Here is a 17,294-nt window from a genome sequence, read left to right as displayed (position 1 = left end):
GAGCCTGCACTTGGAGTTGCTATGACCTGGGATGGGTAAGGTGAGAGGCAGGCTGTGGAGGGAATCCATATGACTAGTCTTGGGAATGAACTTCTGTACTTCTCTCCTCCATCCACTTCCTTCGTATTCAAAAGATATTTTCTTGTGTGGGTAGAACAATGTTCAGGAAAAGGAATTATCTCAACTCTGTGTTTTTCTTGATCGATATGTAGAAATACAGAAAGACACATATTGCTTAACAGTACAAATAATTTGCACCTGAAATTCATTTGCTTAGTCCCTTGGAGCCCTACAGAACAGAATGTTTTAACAGATACAGCTGTGCTGGTGATACTATTGCGTTAGAGAAAACAAAATCTTGGTCTCTGGTCCAAGGAGCTTATAGGCCAAAGGAAGTCAGAGAGGAGTTTTGAGAAACCTGGCTTCTAGTTTGGGTTTGCTTTTTCCCAAATGTGCCCTGCACTTTTCTGACGGCATGGCTTAATGCTGGAGTGCCCATTCTCTTCACCAGCCATCAAAAGCCGACCCAGGCTTCAAGGCCCCACTTCAGTGTCACCTAGTCTGCAAAACTTTCCCCATCTCCCACCCTCCCCCAGGCTGAGGCCTTTCCCACCCCTCTTTGTGTGCCTATAGTCCTTTGGTCCGCTCTTGGTTACACTACCAAAGTCCACTTAGAGTGGTGTCTGTGACTTAAGGATCAGGACCCTGCTTTATTCATCAAACTATCGATATCTCCAAGCGCTTATAGGACAACAGAAAAAAGGTCTAGAAACATAGAGGAGAATGTGTATTTAAATCATGTTAGTTCTATTTTCAAGTAATATGTCAAATATATTCCCTTCCGATCTCCAGACAGCTCTGCAAGCCAAATGCCTTTAAAGGCATGAGTGCAATCACTAATCTGGAAAACATTTTCAAATAAACAAAAGAGTTTCCCTATATTTCTAGGCTTTTGGAACATCTTTAATGTGCTACCTTCTCCACACTGTTGAATCATACTGGGGTTGTCTTTGCCCTTGGCACCCCCCTTTTACATTTGTAAGATGGAAACACTGCCTGACCTAGCTCTTTCACAGTGTTATCACAAGGGTAAACAGGAAAATGACTGTGCAAAAGGATAAAGCAGTATGGAAATGCAAAATGTTGTTCTCATTAATTATCCAAGGACTTACTTTGTGTCCATATTGTAGCACTTGAGTATGCGGACTTTGGCTAACCCCCTCACAGCTGCATTAAAGAGGATTCTCCATGAGCTGCTTAAGAGGGGAAGCCAAGTGGCTGATTACAGCTTAGGGCCTTGCCACAGCCATCAAAAGTTACCAAAGGGATGCTGGGACTTCAAGTTTGTTTCCAATTGCGCAGGAGGAAAGTCATGGCCTCAGCCACCTGCTTCCTGTCTCCACCATGACTCACACCTTTCAGGTCCACTTGGATGGAAGTTCAGATGAGAACTGCTTAGGCCCGCTGCCCAAGGACCTTGAGGGTGCTAACTAAGGCTCAGGTAGCTGGGTAAAAGGAGGAGCAAGAAGCCGAGTCCTGAGACCCAGGGGGACTGAGCCAAGGTCACAGAACTTTTTAGGTTATTCAGAAGAAAACAGTTCACCCTGCATCATTGGTGGTATTAAGCATGAAGCTGTTGCCTCCTGATTGGATGCCCTAAGAGAGACACGACATTCCTTCTATGACAATTCTGCCCCAAATGCAAAATAGGGACTTAATCACAAGGAAACATCAGACACACCTAAATCAAAGGACGTTCTACCTAAGAACTGGCCCGTACTCTCCATTTCTACAATACACGGTCAAAAAGAAAGACTTTTAAAAGTTGTCTCTTGAAAATCATATAATGTATTACATAATGTTTGTTTGCTTCACTGTCATAAAAAAAGAGTCATTTTAAAAATAAAAGGACTCACTGAAAATGCCACACAAAAAGCCTGCAAACCCAACCAGGAGAAATGATTTAACAAGGTCAGCACTCACCTCAACGGGCTTATGGACGATGGGTCCTCAGCCTAAATGAACTGAACATGTCAACTGAAAAGCTGAATGACTCAAGTGAGCAGGCCAAATAAATGCCCCAAGCTGCCCCATCCCTTTGGGAAGGTACTGATGGAAGGTGCTGGGGGCAGGTCAATCTTCTCTGAAGGGCGGTAAGGGCAGAAATGCGTAAGGCAAAGACACAGCAAGAAGCAGTGTAGCGTAGGAGCTTCTGTTGGGAGAGCGGAACAACAGAAGTAGACTACTTCCCATCTTGGAGTGTCCATCTTAACAAGCTTTGCTCAGAAGAATAACTGAAAGCTGACTGCAAGAGTAGTTTTCATCCCTGCTACAACCTCTAGGTCGCACTGGCCATACAGACAGTGCAGCAGATCGTCCTTTGGGGGAAACCAAATAGCTGAGCAGGACAATTAGAAGGTTCTGGTCAGGGTCAGTACCAGAAACTTAAAGGGGCCCTTACAGGAATGGAACAGGAAGTAGGAACGATGGAACGGGTAATGGTCAGATGAACCAGGAAATTAAAATTCTAATGTAGAGAAATGGGAAAATGGACGTGGGGCAGTGGTGTACTGTGGTTACACGTTTAACAACCAACTTCCTGGGGGAAAAAAACAGCAGCCTTGATGTGTAAAGTGTGCTGATTTCCACGGTGCAAATACTCCCACCACGGCTGAGTTCTAGGTACCAACATGGCGTCGCTGGCCACAGAGCTAGCGTGAACTGGCTCGGGCGTACGGGTGGTGGTAACCTGGGCACCTGGCCTACGTCTGCCACCACCTAGCTACGTCACCCTAGTAACTTAACCTTTCTGGGTCCTAATTTCCTCCCTTGCAAAAGGTCGGCCTCACAAGACAATGGAGAGAATCAAGTGAAAGTAATCTATCTCCATCTAAATTCCCTTCCAGCTCCGAACATCTGTGGTTCCGTGATGGAGCTGGCCACACTAGCGGCCTTTTGCTTTTTTCCATTTCACACAGAGTCTTGTGAGCAGGGAGAAGCTGCTCCTGAGTGTGGCAGATTTTCAGAGCAGAAACCACATTCACATCGCCTCAGAGATGAGGTTCAAGGCCGTGGACCACTCCCACTCCAGATGTTCTATCCAGAAGAGATTTCTGGGTGGGAATCTGCTTGGAAAGTGGGGCTAGCAAGTCTACAAGCTTCTCGTATTTTAGCAGGGTATTTGTTTGGAATGACTTGGAGGTGTAAATGGTGCCCAGGCAGGGCCAGTGCGGCACACATGTGTCCTTTTCTCCTACACTGAGCCAGAATCTGCCTGGGAAGGAAGCATACCTCCGAAACTAGGGTCTGTTCATATCTTGATGTCCCGCAGATCTAAAGGGAGTCAGTCACTCGGTGCTAACTTTAACTGCTGTCTTTGTCCCTTCCACCCACTGGTGCCTGGGGACATAAGCTGCCCTCAACACCCTCTTTGCTACGACTCTCAGTTGGAGTGAAAAGCACTTGGCTCATCCTCTGAGCCATCATTTGGCGACACCAACACCGTGAACTCAGAAATATGTATTTGGGACCTTTGTTACTTCCTCCTGTTGGGTAAGCGGAACTGGGAGTAGGTAAACGTGAGGGGGCTGGGGGAGGCAGGTGGTCAGAGAAATAAATGAAAGTGACTGGAAGCTTGGTCCCTGCTGGGATTCCCAGGGCTGCGAACTCAAGGACCAGAGAAGGGAGATTTTCTGGCCTTGCTGCATTGCTGAAGGAGATGGCAGAGCAGACCCTCACCCAGCTATTCAAAGAAGTCGGAGTGCAAAGGGATTTAGTAAGGTATAAGAGACATAATACCTTGTGCTTCCGGAGGCTGCCAGGACTGGTGGGCGTGGAGATGGGTGACTGTTTAGACTTGGGGGTAGAGAGCTGGCTGCTGGAGGTCCCGTTTGCTAGCCCGAGGCAAGAGAAAAGGAAGGGATAAGAATCAACAGCATACAAAGGAACCAGTTATCCTTCCCCTCCGAAGACACTAAGAACATTCAGGCAAGGTACACAGACAACCAAGTGATTTGATGAGCGGAACAAAGGTGAGAAGAAACACATTCCTCAGAAAAGCCGGAACTGCAACCCTCAGTTAATTAGATCCTGGAGCAGTGCAGGGCCATAATCCGCCCACCCTCTCCCCTGAGTGCTTCCAATTACAGGGCTCTGGTTCTTTTCAAACCTTTCTCATATTCATTCCCAAGTTTGACCCTAACACCATCTCCGGGAGGTAGTCTGGGAACATACGATTTTGTTTCAATGTTACAAGGCAGAAAAAAAAAAAAAAAGTGAGGCACAAAGAGGTTCTGTGCCTTACCTTAAAGGGGAAGGGAATATGGGTGACTGGGACCAGGGGCACATCCCCTCTGGTGGCAGATGATGTGGCAGGTACAGGACAGTCCCATGGTCAATCCCTGCACACTCTCTCCTTTCCTGCTCGCCTCCCTCTGCCACCCCCACTCTCTCTTCCCTGCCTCATCCTGGCTGAAAAGAACAGAAGGAAAGAAAAAAGAAAGGGAACCACTCAGGAAGAAGAATAGAAAAAGAAAGTGAAGGAGAAACAGTGTGAGACATAAAGGCTGCAGAGCAAGGTGGGCAGGGGGAGGGGATCAAAAACGAGGGAGAGAAAGAGATCAGGCGTGAAGAGGCGAGACGAGGACGATGGGCGTAAGAGATTGGGAGAAGAAAAGAATGAGGAAGTTTGAAACCGGGAGAAAGGCACAGAGACAGAGGAAGGCAGACAGCCATGGCCGGAGTCAGGGTGCACCCCCATTTCTCTCTAGGCCAACAAAATGCTGAAAAGGAGATGGTTTAGTATGTAACATCTTGTTACTCCATTGTGTTGGCAAATTGTTTTATATTTCCTTTGCTAATGAGCTTCTTCAAGATCCAATCATGTGGAAAAAAAAATGTGGTGCATGAAATGGAACAATTAAACAGCTTTTGAGTAGATTCGTGTTTAGACATCTCATGCTAAAGTTAGTTTTTTCTTTTTTTTTTTTTTAATCTACGGACCAACTTCGTTAATCAGAGATACTCTGAAATGTGCTTTAAAAATAAAGGGATGTTTTTAAAAATATCCCAGAGGTATGTGGGGGTGGAGAGGGGGGAGGAAGACAGAAACAAAAAGGAAGGGAAGGCAAGAGGAAGAGATAGAGAGAGAGAGAGAGAACAGCAAATTCTGAAAGTTAAGCAGGAGGATGACCTGAGCTAGTCCCACACATAAAGCTTAAATTTTGTATCATGAATATTTCCTGAGGCTATAGGTCCTCTCCTCCACGTAGGATAATGTTTCCCTTAGGTTCTGGAACCTGCGTATCAACTGTAGAGATGGAAGAGACACCAGTGGGGTGTTTGCTGAGTTTATCCAAGTGCAAGTAAGCTGAAAACTGGGCACATAGGTATCCACCATCTGGCTTGAGCTGTGTATTAGTGAATGCATCTCTCACCCACTTACTGAGAGGTCCTTCTCCCTGTCAGGGCTTCCTGAAAGTCATTCATTCATTTAGCCAGTAGTTACGGGGTGCTTTCTCTAAACCAAGCCAAGTATTGGACATTGGGGTTTCAGAGATGAGCAAGTCACTTCCTGTGGTGAGCCAGGCAAGAATACAGTGGGCTAAGGACTATGGCAGAACCATGCAGGGGTAATTATTACAGCCCAGAGGAGAGGCTTTGAAATCAGCGTACTGGGAGGCACACAGGAGGAGGCAATGCCTGGGGAAAAAAAAAAAATCTTGAAAGATGACCCTGGAATAATTGGAGACAAATCTATGGAGACAGAAAGTAGATGGACCGGTGCCAGGGGCTGGCCAGGGTTGAAGTGGGTAGCTGGGGAGAAATGAGAAGTGTCTCCTAATAGGTGCAGAGTTTCTTTTAGAGGGGTAAAGATGTTCTGGCAATCCTGGTGACCATGACACGGCTCTATGGCTAAACTAAAATCCATTGAACTGTACATTCTAAAGGAGTCAATTCTTATGTGAATTGTATCTCAATAAAGCCATTACAAAAAGATGAACTGGACCTGCTTAGGCAGAGGGCAGAAAGGGTATTCTAGACTTTAGGATTGTACCATTAGGGGCAAGGACACGGGAGTGTAACAGAATACCGTGTATTTATAGAGTACAGATAGCCCAAAATGGCTCAAAAACAGGGTGCCAGCAGGGAGTTCCAAGATGTGAGACGGGAGAGGACATGGGCCGTGGGGGCCTTTTGTGGGGCCTTTTTTTGGGGGTTTCGTTTGTGAAAGAAATCTGAAAGTGATACTCTCAATTTTGCATTTTAAAACTATTACTCCAGTTGCTGTGATAAAGCTGGGGTGGGGTTGGTGGGGTGGGCTGAGGTAAGGGTAGAAACGTAGAAACAAAGAGATCGGTTAGAAGACAATGCACCCGTCCAAGGGCGCCTGGGTGACTCAGTCAGTTAAGCGTCCTCCTCTTGATTTCGGCTCAGGTCATGATCTCAGTGGTAAGATCGAGCCCGGCATCAGGCTCCGTGCTAGGTGTGGAGCGTGCCTGGGATTCTCTCTCTCTCCCCCTGCCCCTTCCCCCACTCTCTTTAAATTCTTATTTAAAATAAATTTTTTTAAAAAAGAAGACAATGCATGAATCCAGGTGAGAGGTGATGATGCCTTAAAGCAATGGAGAGGGAGAGAAGGGACAAGGCAGAAGGTAGAGACCTAGAGGACAGATAAGCTTAGAGTGTTATATGCATGCACCGGCAAGCCACGCCAAGAAGAACGTGATCTGTGCCAACCAGCATGGAGGCTGTGGGTGCCAGGCTTGGCCAGGGCACTAGGCTTTCTGGTGAATGAAGGAGGCACTGTGGAAAAGGCAAGAATGTGTGGAGCCACAGTGGATCAAAGTAGTCCATTACAGGAAAAGGAAGGAGTTGCTGGGTCATCTACAGTGCCTGAAGGCCTTCCTAGCAGGACCTGACAGGTAGTATTCAAGCTAGAGAACAATCTTGGAGATCAGTCTGAGCTGATGTAATGCAAGTCTTCCCGAAGAACCCTGACCTCAGCCATGAAGTCTAACAGATGTAGGCATCCCCAGGTAAGTTCTGGCAATTTGTTCCACGGGATCGATGCATTCTTTGACAACAACGGATTGGAGCTCCCCAGCATTTGTCAGCCACACTACACAGCTGTGGTTACTATACTTACTGATTTCCCCATGTGAAAAACAATCTTTTTCACCTACACCCTCATCTAGCTGAGGGTGAGCGCACTGGTCTTGCCAAAATGGAGAAAATGTGAACCACAAGCATGTCTGTGGGTGAGGCAGTTTCCACCTATTTATTGGCCATAGAGCTGCACAGACAGGTTCTTGGGCAACTTCCAGTAATTTTCTCAATATCCTCGGAAACTCTCTAACTCAAAAAATTTAGGGGTAATACCTAAATCCATATCTTATCAATACCTCTCTCTCTAGTCTGTGTGTGTGTGTCTATGTTGACTCTCTGCCACTCCCCGGCTAGTCAATCTTAAGCTATCTGTAATAAAAGGCTTTATTTTGTCATCCACATTCACCAAGCATTTTGAAAATAATTTTTTTAATACCTTAACTGCCACTCACTTCAGTGTTGGAAAATGCATACACTTGCCCAGACTTCCTGATGGACTAAAACCCAAAGATGGACATGGAGACATGAGAGAACGTAGACACGCACAAGCAGGTGTCAAGTCCTCCCAAGCTGAAGGAGCCCCTACGCTCACAGACTAGATAAAAATGCATTCACACGTGGGAAAAAATACCTGGGAGTGTGCCATTTGATATGGATTCTGAAGCCAATTCATATAGATGTCAAGTAAGAGAAGGAGCAGGAAAAAATTGCAAAGAGGGTCTGACGAACCATGCATGGTCTCACACTGGTCAATCCACACGGATGGCCATGACAGTTCATAGTGAGAGTGGCTGGAAATAACACCACTGCTTGACATCCGTCATCGTCCTTCATTTTTCTTTACTAAATATCCTCAGCTCCTGTCTTTGAGCTTCTAATGCTCAGCTGCCATTTGGGGATGCACCAGAGGAGACTCTGCCCCCTTTGACTTGTCTGTCTTTCTCCTTGCCCTGCTCAGAACCACAGCCCTGTCTCACTGTGGCCACTTTTATTTCCTCAGAGTCCAAATCTTTTCATTCCTTTTTTTCTCGTTGTACAGGGCAGGTTTTTCCCTCTACAACAAGGTACATCAAGGACTTCTCAGTCTCCTAGGCCATCTTTTCAATCTTATCAATAAAACCCAAGCTAATAATTAGTGCTTCTTCAGTGTCTGATAGGTCAGGCACTCATTCTGCATGCACCCCTCCCCCCCCCCCCAGCCAAAAAAAACACAGCCTCTTTTAGTTGTATTTTCATTTCCAATGAGGAAAGAGAGGCTGCTCCAGTTAGGGATAGCAAAGTCAGGATTTGAACACACGTCTCTCTGATTCCAAAGCCTATGTGTGTTTCAGTTTTTGCTACATCACTCTTGCTTTTATTAACAAATTGCTTCTGAGACTCCTTCCTAGGACAACTTTCTGATGGAGGAAGGAAGGGGGGCAGAGAAGTTGGTGGAGAAAAGAGAGGAATAGGACAAGGTAGAACTAGATGCCAGAACTTACACGCATCTACTGGACTTGTATGGCACTTATCTAGTTTAGATTAGAAAGTATGTAGCAAGAACCTTCTTTTATTCGCCAAAACAACTGGGGATCATAGACAGTGTCATGAAACAGTAGCAGACAGAGCAGCCAGCATGGCATGCAACTTCCGTCACACCACGGAGCTTTCTGGGAAGATGGTATTTGTGCTATGTCCGTTACTCCCCTCAGCTGCTGCCCTTCAGCGATGCAGCACAATGGCCAAGCTTGGCTTGGCACACAGTCTTGGCTCCCTAGCTTCTCTGAATCATTATGCCTGCCCTTGCCCCAGCGCTCATCTTCCAAATCCTTGGCTCTGTCGGAATGGAGCAAGACCAACCCAAACAAAAAAATGGCTGGTAAGGTAACTAGGCTGACGTACCTATTCACAGGGATCTGCATGTATGGGGGAAATGGGTTCCCAGGAGTAAGGAATAAGACAGGTTGAGTCAGTTCCCAAAGAACAGGGAGAGAGTCCAATTTCTGGCATGGACAACCAAGGACAGAGTATGGTCACCAGCTAAACAGAGTTGATGCTGAGCTCCTAGACTATGGATTCCCTTGTCTGGAGGCTGGACTGATCCCTGGAAATTGGGATGCAGCTGCACGTAAGGTGGGTGTAAGTAGTCCCAGGTGTGGAAATTATAGAACTGTCTGGGCAGCAAGTTAGACAAGTCATTATACTTTATGGGTTCAAGTTTGGATGGCCAGAATGACACAGAAAGGAAAGGGGAGGGCTTGGCATCTACTTTTTACCCAACCTTTGCCAGGAGACCAAATCGATAACGCTCATTCACTTAGCTCTGGCTTTTCCTCCCATTCTAATCCCAAGCCCATTGGTTTTGGTTGGATGTCTGTTTTGAAATATTGCTCACTAAAAATAACCCAGTCAAAAAAAAAAAAAAAAAGCCATGACAATAATTTGAGAGCCGTCTTAATAATTGCAGTTGTATTTCTATAATTGTTTTCAAACCATTTTGCCATATATAAGTTCACATGATTCTCCTGATAACCCCAAGAAATGATGGCCAGCAATTAGTGGTCTCCTTTTAATCACAAGAATATAGAAGTTCAGAGAGAGTAGGACTTGCTGAAAGGGTAAAAATTGCTTCTCTTCAATGGATGGTGACCTCTGGGATTTGCACATCATATGCCTCCCACCGTGACCTTACAGTGATTGGTTCTCTGTCTTGTCTTCTCTCATTCCGTAATGCCTTGCAAACGGAGATCTCAATATATAATTCAGCCAGGGCGCCTGGGTGGCTCAGTTGGTTAAGCGACTGCCTTCGGCTCAGGTCATGATCCTGGAGTCCCGGGATCGAGTCCCGCATCGGGCTCCCTGCTCGGCGGGGAGCCTGCTTCTCCCTCTGACCCTCCCCCCTCTCATGCTCTCTCTCTCTATCTCATTCTCTCTCTCAAATAAATAAATAAAATTAAATAAATATATATATATATATAATTCAGCCACTTCCTCATTTTTCCTCATATTGAGATGCTCTACATGTTCCTGCATTCCAGTTCATACACACCCTGTTTTCTCCCTACATATACAGGGAGTTTTTCTGGAAGGCCATCCAAGTAGAACCAAGGTGGTTTCAACTTACTTCAGAACAAGGCCAAGAGACAGAGCCTGTGGTTTTTACACATTCATTCCAAAGACACCCTTGGGATGGGTGTCTGGACTGGTATGGCTAATTGTTTCTGCTCAGTGGAAAAGCTTGTGCCCCTCTCCCCAGACCCATCCACACCAGAGGGAAGCTCGAACTGAGGGCACAGGAATAGTTCTTCACGGATCCCACCAGAGGGCTGGTTCCCAGGCCAAATTCAATCATAGGTTGTGAGATACCATCACTTCGGGAGTTGGAAGTGGAATTTTAAATCTATTTCCTACAGAGTCTTGGGCAGCATGCAGCTTTGAATCTTCTAAATCAGGAGACAAGAATTTGCAAAACAAACATGTATACCCATTCTTGCAATATTTTGACACAGATCAATGTCCCGCAAGAAGAGGACATCTGTAAGGAGGCTGCTGGAGTGCCAGGATTGTTTTCCCTGACTTGATAATGCTGACAACATTTGTTTCTTGTTGAAGGTGGTTTTGCTGAGAACATGTTTCTGGCGGAGCGAGCCTGTTGTCTATGCTCACTACTGTTTTCCTGGGGTAGAAACTAGAAAACACTGCACTGCTCTTAATCTGTAGAAAGAACACATGCTTTGGAACCAGCCAAGGTTCTAAATCGTGGCTCATCCTGGATGTGTAACCTCGGGTGTCCCCCAACCTCTGAAGGTCTCCGTTGCCCCGTCTGTAACATTTGAATGAAAAGACTGTTTAACTCAATCGTTGTTGTTCTAAGGATTACATGGCAGACTATACATGAAATCCTTAGCTAAGTGCCTTAGCGCATAGAAAGGGCTTCATAATGACATCATCTTCTCTTAATATTGCCACTACTAGAAATGGAAGGACATGAGTAACTACGCAACCTATAGGCACCGAGTTTGGAAACCCCCTTCTACAAGGGATGATTTATCAATCTCTATGGGCTGAGGACTTTCTTTGGCTAGCAGGTCAGGCATTCGAGGATTGAAATTTTTCTGAACGAAGCCCATTGCTGTTTGGTCTTTCCCTTTTATTGCTGTGCTTCTGAAAACGTAGCCCTTGTGCTTGGCCCTCTGCATTTCTCTTTTTACTCTCTCAGCCATTACCATGGAGGTGGTCCACGAATTCAGTGTGGAGCCACTGAAGGTTCTGCAGCAGCAGAGGGGGGCCGTGTCACGTGTTGGAAATGCGTTTTTAGGATGAGAAATATGCTGGCACCACACCAAATGCATAAAGGGACCGAGATTTGAGACAGAGATGCTACTTTGGAGTCTGCGGAGTAACCCCGGCATCAGGTGATGAGGGCAAGGTAGGGATTCCCGTGTGAGTAATGTGGAGATGTTTCAAAGGTTCTTCAACAGCGGCATATGGTGGGCTTGAAGGATTAAAGCACAGGAAGAATCAAAGATGATGCGAAGACACTGGACCCGGGGAATAGAATAGAATTTATTCTATCATCAGACAAGGAATTGGAGGAGGAAATGTTTTTGGTTTTTAGACACATTGTATTTGGTACATTTAAGTAGGATTGTCTGGTAGGCATTCATGAGATTAACATCCGGAAGGAAGGTTGGGGCTGGAGATGTAGATTTAACAGCCACCTCCCTGTACTCTCATATGCTATATTTATCACCACCCCTGATCTTTTGTTCATGCTTTCCCCCCCTGCCAGAAGTAATCCATTTCCTTATCAATTGACATATAACCCTCCCACAAGCCCCAGTTTTTCCAGGAAGACTTCTCTTAAGCACTTACTGCCTGCATCTCCCATTCACTGGGCACTCAAACACACCATTACTGTTAACTCCTATTTAGCACCACGGTGCAATGGTTAAATGGTGGACTGGGGAGCCAGATTGCCTGGGTTCAAACCCCAGCTCTCCCACCGATTAGCTGTGTGGTCTTGGGCAGGTAACTTAGCTTTCATATGCTCCAGCTTTTTCAGCTGCAAAATGGGGGTAATTGTGCCTCCCTCATAAGATTGTTGTAAAGATTAAATCTGTTAATACGTATAAGGTGGTGAGAACAGTTGCTTGGCACATAATAAGAACTATATACGTATATGTAAATAAAATTTTTAATCAAATTTATATGTCTGCTGCTTCCCCAATTCTTAGTGACAGGGAATTCATCTTACTCCTTTTCCCCGTAGCACCTAGCACTACTAGGTGTCCCACCAAAACTCCAGAGATTCAATTATATTTAAACACAAGTCTCAGACTGCAGCAGGCTGATAGGACCCCTATTACAGGGAGATGGGTCAACACCACCACATCCCATGCCCCGCAGCGTGCTCAGTGGCCACCATTACATTGCTTGCTTCAACAATTTCCTAAGTGGTTCTCCAGTGATGACGGAAATGTTGCCTTAGATGTAGGGCAGTTCTTCCACTGAAACTAGACATAAGCTGTGGCTTTAGAAAGAATCAGAATGGGCGAGGGGCAAGGGATGCTTTTCTCTTCCCACAGCTTTGCCAAGGGCACCACTTACCCTTGGAGTGACAGTAGGGGAGCCGATGGTACGTCTAGGACCGGGCACTGGAAACAGAGGTGCCTAATTCCTCATAGCTGTACTCACAGCAGCAGAAAGAGAATGACACCGAGGCCACTCCACTCCCCAGCCTCCCCACATCCCTTGCCTGGATGTGAAGGAAGGTGGAAAGAAGCAGAGAAGCAAAGACCAGCCAACAGAGAACTTTCTATTTACCACTCCGGAGCTTCCACACCTTGTCTTAAAGACAGCACAAGGCTTGCCTGCCTGGAAGTCAAGATAGCTGGGCTCTAGCTCTTAGGTACCAAACAGTTGCACGGCATTGAGGAGACCACAAGATACTGAACCTCCTTCCATCTAAGCCCCCCGGTCTAAAAGAACAAAAACTGGATGATTTTCCTTTCCCAACCTCGTTCATGGTGCTATTATGCGTGACAACTGAGGTGATGGATTTGGAAGTGTTTTGCAAAGTGCACAGCATCTCATCTACATCGAAGGTGGTTATCTTGAACCTCTCTTAGACAGAGAGGAAAGTTATTGTGCTGTCTAATACACGAGCCACTAGTCACATGTTGCCTTTGAGCATCTGAAGCGGGGCGAGCCAGAATTGAGACGTGCTCTCAGTGTAAGATACAACCCGATTTCAAAGAATGGAAAATACCTCCTTAGAATTTTTTTACTTCAATTGCATGTCAAAATGATAATATTTTGGATATATTGCATTGAGTAAAATATATTATCAAAACGTATTTCACCTGTTTCTTTGATCTTTTTTAACTGTGGCTATTAGAAAATGGAAAATGATCTACAAGGCTCACATTATATTTCTACTGGACAGAGCTGGTCCAGACAGCCATGTTCAGGAAGGGCAGAACAGCTAGGTCCCTCCTTAGGCAACTTAAAGCTGCCTGCTGGGTTCAGAAGAGAAATACTCCTGGATACGATTCTCCCATGGACACCCCCCCCACACCGCTGTTTTGTATGCCTTGACCCCCCCTTACAAAAGCTGTATATTTTGGTAGCGAATCCATTCTTCCTCGGGGCTTTGGGAACAGGGAAGATTTGACTTTCAGGACTAGGTATGCATAGGTTGGGGGAAGGAGGGTGGGGAATATTGAGTTGCTACAACAATGACTTACTGCTGAACAACAGCGAACTAATTATCACATTACAATTCTCTCAGCCTACCAGGGTGGGTAATTAGCTTCCTTGGAGGCTCCTTCAGGAAAAAAAAAAAAAAAAAAGAAAGAAAGAAAGAAAGAAAGAAAGAAAGAAAGAAAGAAAAAGAAAAGATTCCTTCCCAGCAACTAGCTACTTTGTCCTTTTAATTCAATTCAATTCAGTTGGGGGTAGTTGCAGAAAAAGGAAAAGTTAACACATTCATGGCTGAAATGGAAACAGCAAGAGACAGCTTCAGAAAGGTCTTCCTGCAGCTCTCAGGCCAGGCTTGCCTTTTTGCCCATCAAAATGGCAAGTCCTGGGTTAATCAAAATGGGGGCACTATACAAGCATTCTTCAACCCCCCCATAGGAGACCTCTGGGCTCAGATTTGATCTACTTACCACAGTCCCCTGTCCTACTTTAAAGGCAGACATGGCTAATGGGACTTGGATTCTAAGAGTCCATCAGCTCTGCCCAGCGAGAATGAGAACTCCTTCTAGCAATATTATATAGACAACCAAATCCTTCCTTAACGTGTAGGGCTTAGCAACAGACATTCCATTTGGGGCGCCCTCAGTATTGGCAGGAGTGGGGATTGAACTCAAAGGGAATAAAGTATACAGAGTTTGATTTATTCATGGGAAGAACAGAAAAAAAGACAACTTAAGGACCAAGGAATCAAATAATGACGCAAATTACAGACCAGATCGCATCAATTTACTAAACCTCAAGGCAAACTGAACCCAGATATTAACTGAACCATGACTTGGATCAAATGTACACACATATATATGGATGGATGTCTAATTGGCTCATTTCTCTTATTCATTCATTAGTACCCTCCTCTGAAAGAGTTGTTTTATTTTATAGCTTTAAATAAATATTTGCTTTCTCCCAACTCCATTGCTCTGTTCTTTTTAAAAAATATTTGAAAATCTAGCAAACTTGTTCAAACCAGAATTAAACTTATATATTTTCTAATGAACTAGAACATCAAAACATTCCTTTAGCTGAACCTGAACTGAGCCAATGTTTCGTTTGGTTTGAATCCCTGCTGCAGAGGAACATTTTTGGCTGTCGTTTGCCTTCAAAGGAAGGTAGTTAAAATTCCCTGGAAATGACCTATCTTCCTCAACCTTGAGTTACTCAGGTTGAATGAAAAAAATGTGAAGCCATCCCACAAGTCCCAGATCCAAGACAGACTAACCCAGGGTGGAAACAGGGCAGCACTGCCATGTTCTAGAAAAGAACAAAGAATTTCAGCCCCACTCCACACCATTATTTTTCGGTTAAATGTGTATTAACCTGCGTCCCTTGCTGAGAGCTGAGAAAAACCTTACACCTGCTGAGGCAAAATTATGTATTGTCTATAGCTCATCCTTCTGGCTATCCAGTTCTTGTTTCATGGAAGCTATTGTACACCTCTGTAAATTGGAAAAAACTGATAATGTTGGAAAATGGTTTTTACCTCTTAGACATGCGAGAACTTGCATGTCCAGGCTAGAAGAATTCACATGGTGAGCCCTGAGCCTCCCAGCAAAAGCTGGGAAATGGTCTCACTGGGCCTTGCCACACAGATGACTCCCTCTTCTCGTCCATATCCTGGCCCCTCCCCTTCCCAGCTTGGAATGGTCCTGAGTGACTTGGAGGCGGAAAGGGGAAAATGGGTATGTCAAATCCAAACCTTACCTAAAGTACTGTTTTGCCTGAGATCAGCTTTGCCCCCGTGAAATGTTCACTACGTGGATGGCCTAGACATGGCTCTAAACTGCCACGGAATGACAAGGTCATGTCACATAGTTCCTTTTACGCTTTGGGGCTGAAATCATGCTGAAGATACAGACACATCATCTGCGATGAGTTCAAACGTTCTGGAAATTGCCATTAAGGCTGGCCAGACTAGAGCTTGGCTTCATTTATGTTCATGAACTATCTGAAATAAAGATTTACATTCTCTCTCATGAGAACACCACTTTTGATTTGTTGCTGGTAGGGAGTAAGGGCTGTTTGTGGTTCTGATATCTGCCAAGTCAAGTCCCCTTTCCCCGCCTCAAACTGCTTACTCTTTTTATCTTGTGTGTGTGAATCTACCCTCATTCCTTCTTTTTATTTTTTTTTATTTTTTTTTTTAAAGAATTTTATTTATTTATTTGACAGAGAGAGACAAAGCAAGAGAAGGAACACAGCAGGGGGAGTGGGAGAGGGAGAAGCAGGCTTCCCGCTGAGCAGGGAGCCCGATGTGGGGCTCGATCCCAGGACCCTGGGATCATGACCTGAGCCGAAGGCAGACGCTTAACGACTGAGCCACCCAGGCGCCCCTCATTCCTTCTTTTTAGCAAGGGAGTTCTGAAGGAGCAAAAGCAGATCTTGCCTGCCTTTGCCTGGGTTGGGATCTATTAAAACTCCTTTTAATTTGACAAGTATTCATCGAGTCCTAATGTATTCCCTCTTCCCTCTTTGTCTCTGATATCTTAGAGTTAGTGAGGTGCATTGTTTCCAGAAGGGAAATTCTGTAGTTAGCATGCTGGTGATCAATAATTGGACATATGTTTAAGCCGTGTTTAATTACAGGTGGTTGCGTTCACATGTGCTGGATAACCCACCTGGATACAGTCTGCAGAGAATCTATTGACTTCAAGCTGCTGCCGCCTCAGCATTTTTAACTAATAGATTATGTGGTGGTTTAAAAACAGGTCCACAAATTCTTGGCAGTCTAAAAACAGGTCCACCACCCCTCAAGAGGTGAAGACTGATTCCTCTTTCCTTGAATGTGGACTGGACTTAATGACTGCTTCTAATGAATAGACTAAAACCCAAGTGACAGTGTGTGGCTTCGGAAACTAGATCAAAAAACACACTACATCCTCGTCCTTGTTCACTCTCCTGAATCACTGTCTGGGAGAAGATCCTGCTGACGGCCATCTTGGAAGTGGACCCTACAGTCCCAGCTGAACCTTCAGATGACTGTGGCCCCCACTGACACTTTGACCTCAACTACATGAGATATCCTGAGCCAGAGAGAACCACAGAGCTAAGCAATCCAAAACTCCTAACCCACAGGAATGATAAAATAATAAATATTTGTTGTTTTAAGCCATTAAGTTTGGGGGTAATTTGCTTCATAGCAAGAGATAATATAGATTAGAAATCCCAGAAATGGTCAGTGATATTTCTGAAAGAAATGACTGGCTAAGCAGTTATTGCCGGATCTTATGAATCTTGATCAAGTGTTGAAAGTCCATTATTATTATTTTATTTTTTTTTTGCAAGGCCCTGCCTGGAATTTGTACAAATAATTTCATTTTTAACCCAAGTGTTAAAACCTAGGTCTTCATAGTGTGAGCAATATAAATTTGCTTAGATAGATGCATGTACTGTTTTGTACATTTCACCAAAATATCACCAAACACATGTACTTTTGTTCCTTTAGCAAATAT

The 17,294-nt window shown here is 44.9% G+C and overlaps 1 protein-coding gene across 3 annotated transcripts in view; it reads right to left on the bottom strand.

The window, feature by feature from the left end:
• DCX (doublecortin) overlaps positions 1 to 17,294 on the bottom strand; it is a 119,223-nt gene that overhangs the window by 14,927 nt on the left and 87,002 nt on the right. For 2 of the 3 annotated variants that reach the window (XM_073885767.1, XM_073885768.1), the window contains exon 6: positions 3,799 to 3,893. In XM_073885767.1, the coding sequence (XP_073741868.1) occupies positions 3,799 to 3,893 (95 nt within the window). Of the gene's footprint in view, positions 1 to 3,798; positions 3,894 to 11,445; positions 11,582 to 17,294 lie in introns of those variants that run through there. The other variant, XM_073885769.1, reaches the window with a different exon arrangement.

This window comes from Callorhinus ursinus, unplaced genomic scaffold, assembly GCF_003265705.2.
Source record: "Callorhinus ursinus isolate GAN/ISIS: 27379988/994484 unplaced genomic scaffold, GSC_fseal_2.0 scaffold65, whole genome shotgun sequence".
NCBI classification, from domain to species: domain Eukaryota; kingdom Metazoa; phylum Chordata; class Mammalia; order Carnivora; family Otariidae; genus Callorhinus; species Callorhinus ursinus.
This window is presented reverse-complemented; position numbering and strand designations above follow the sequence as displayed.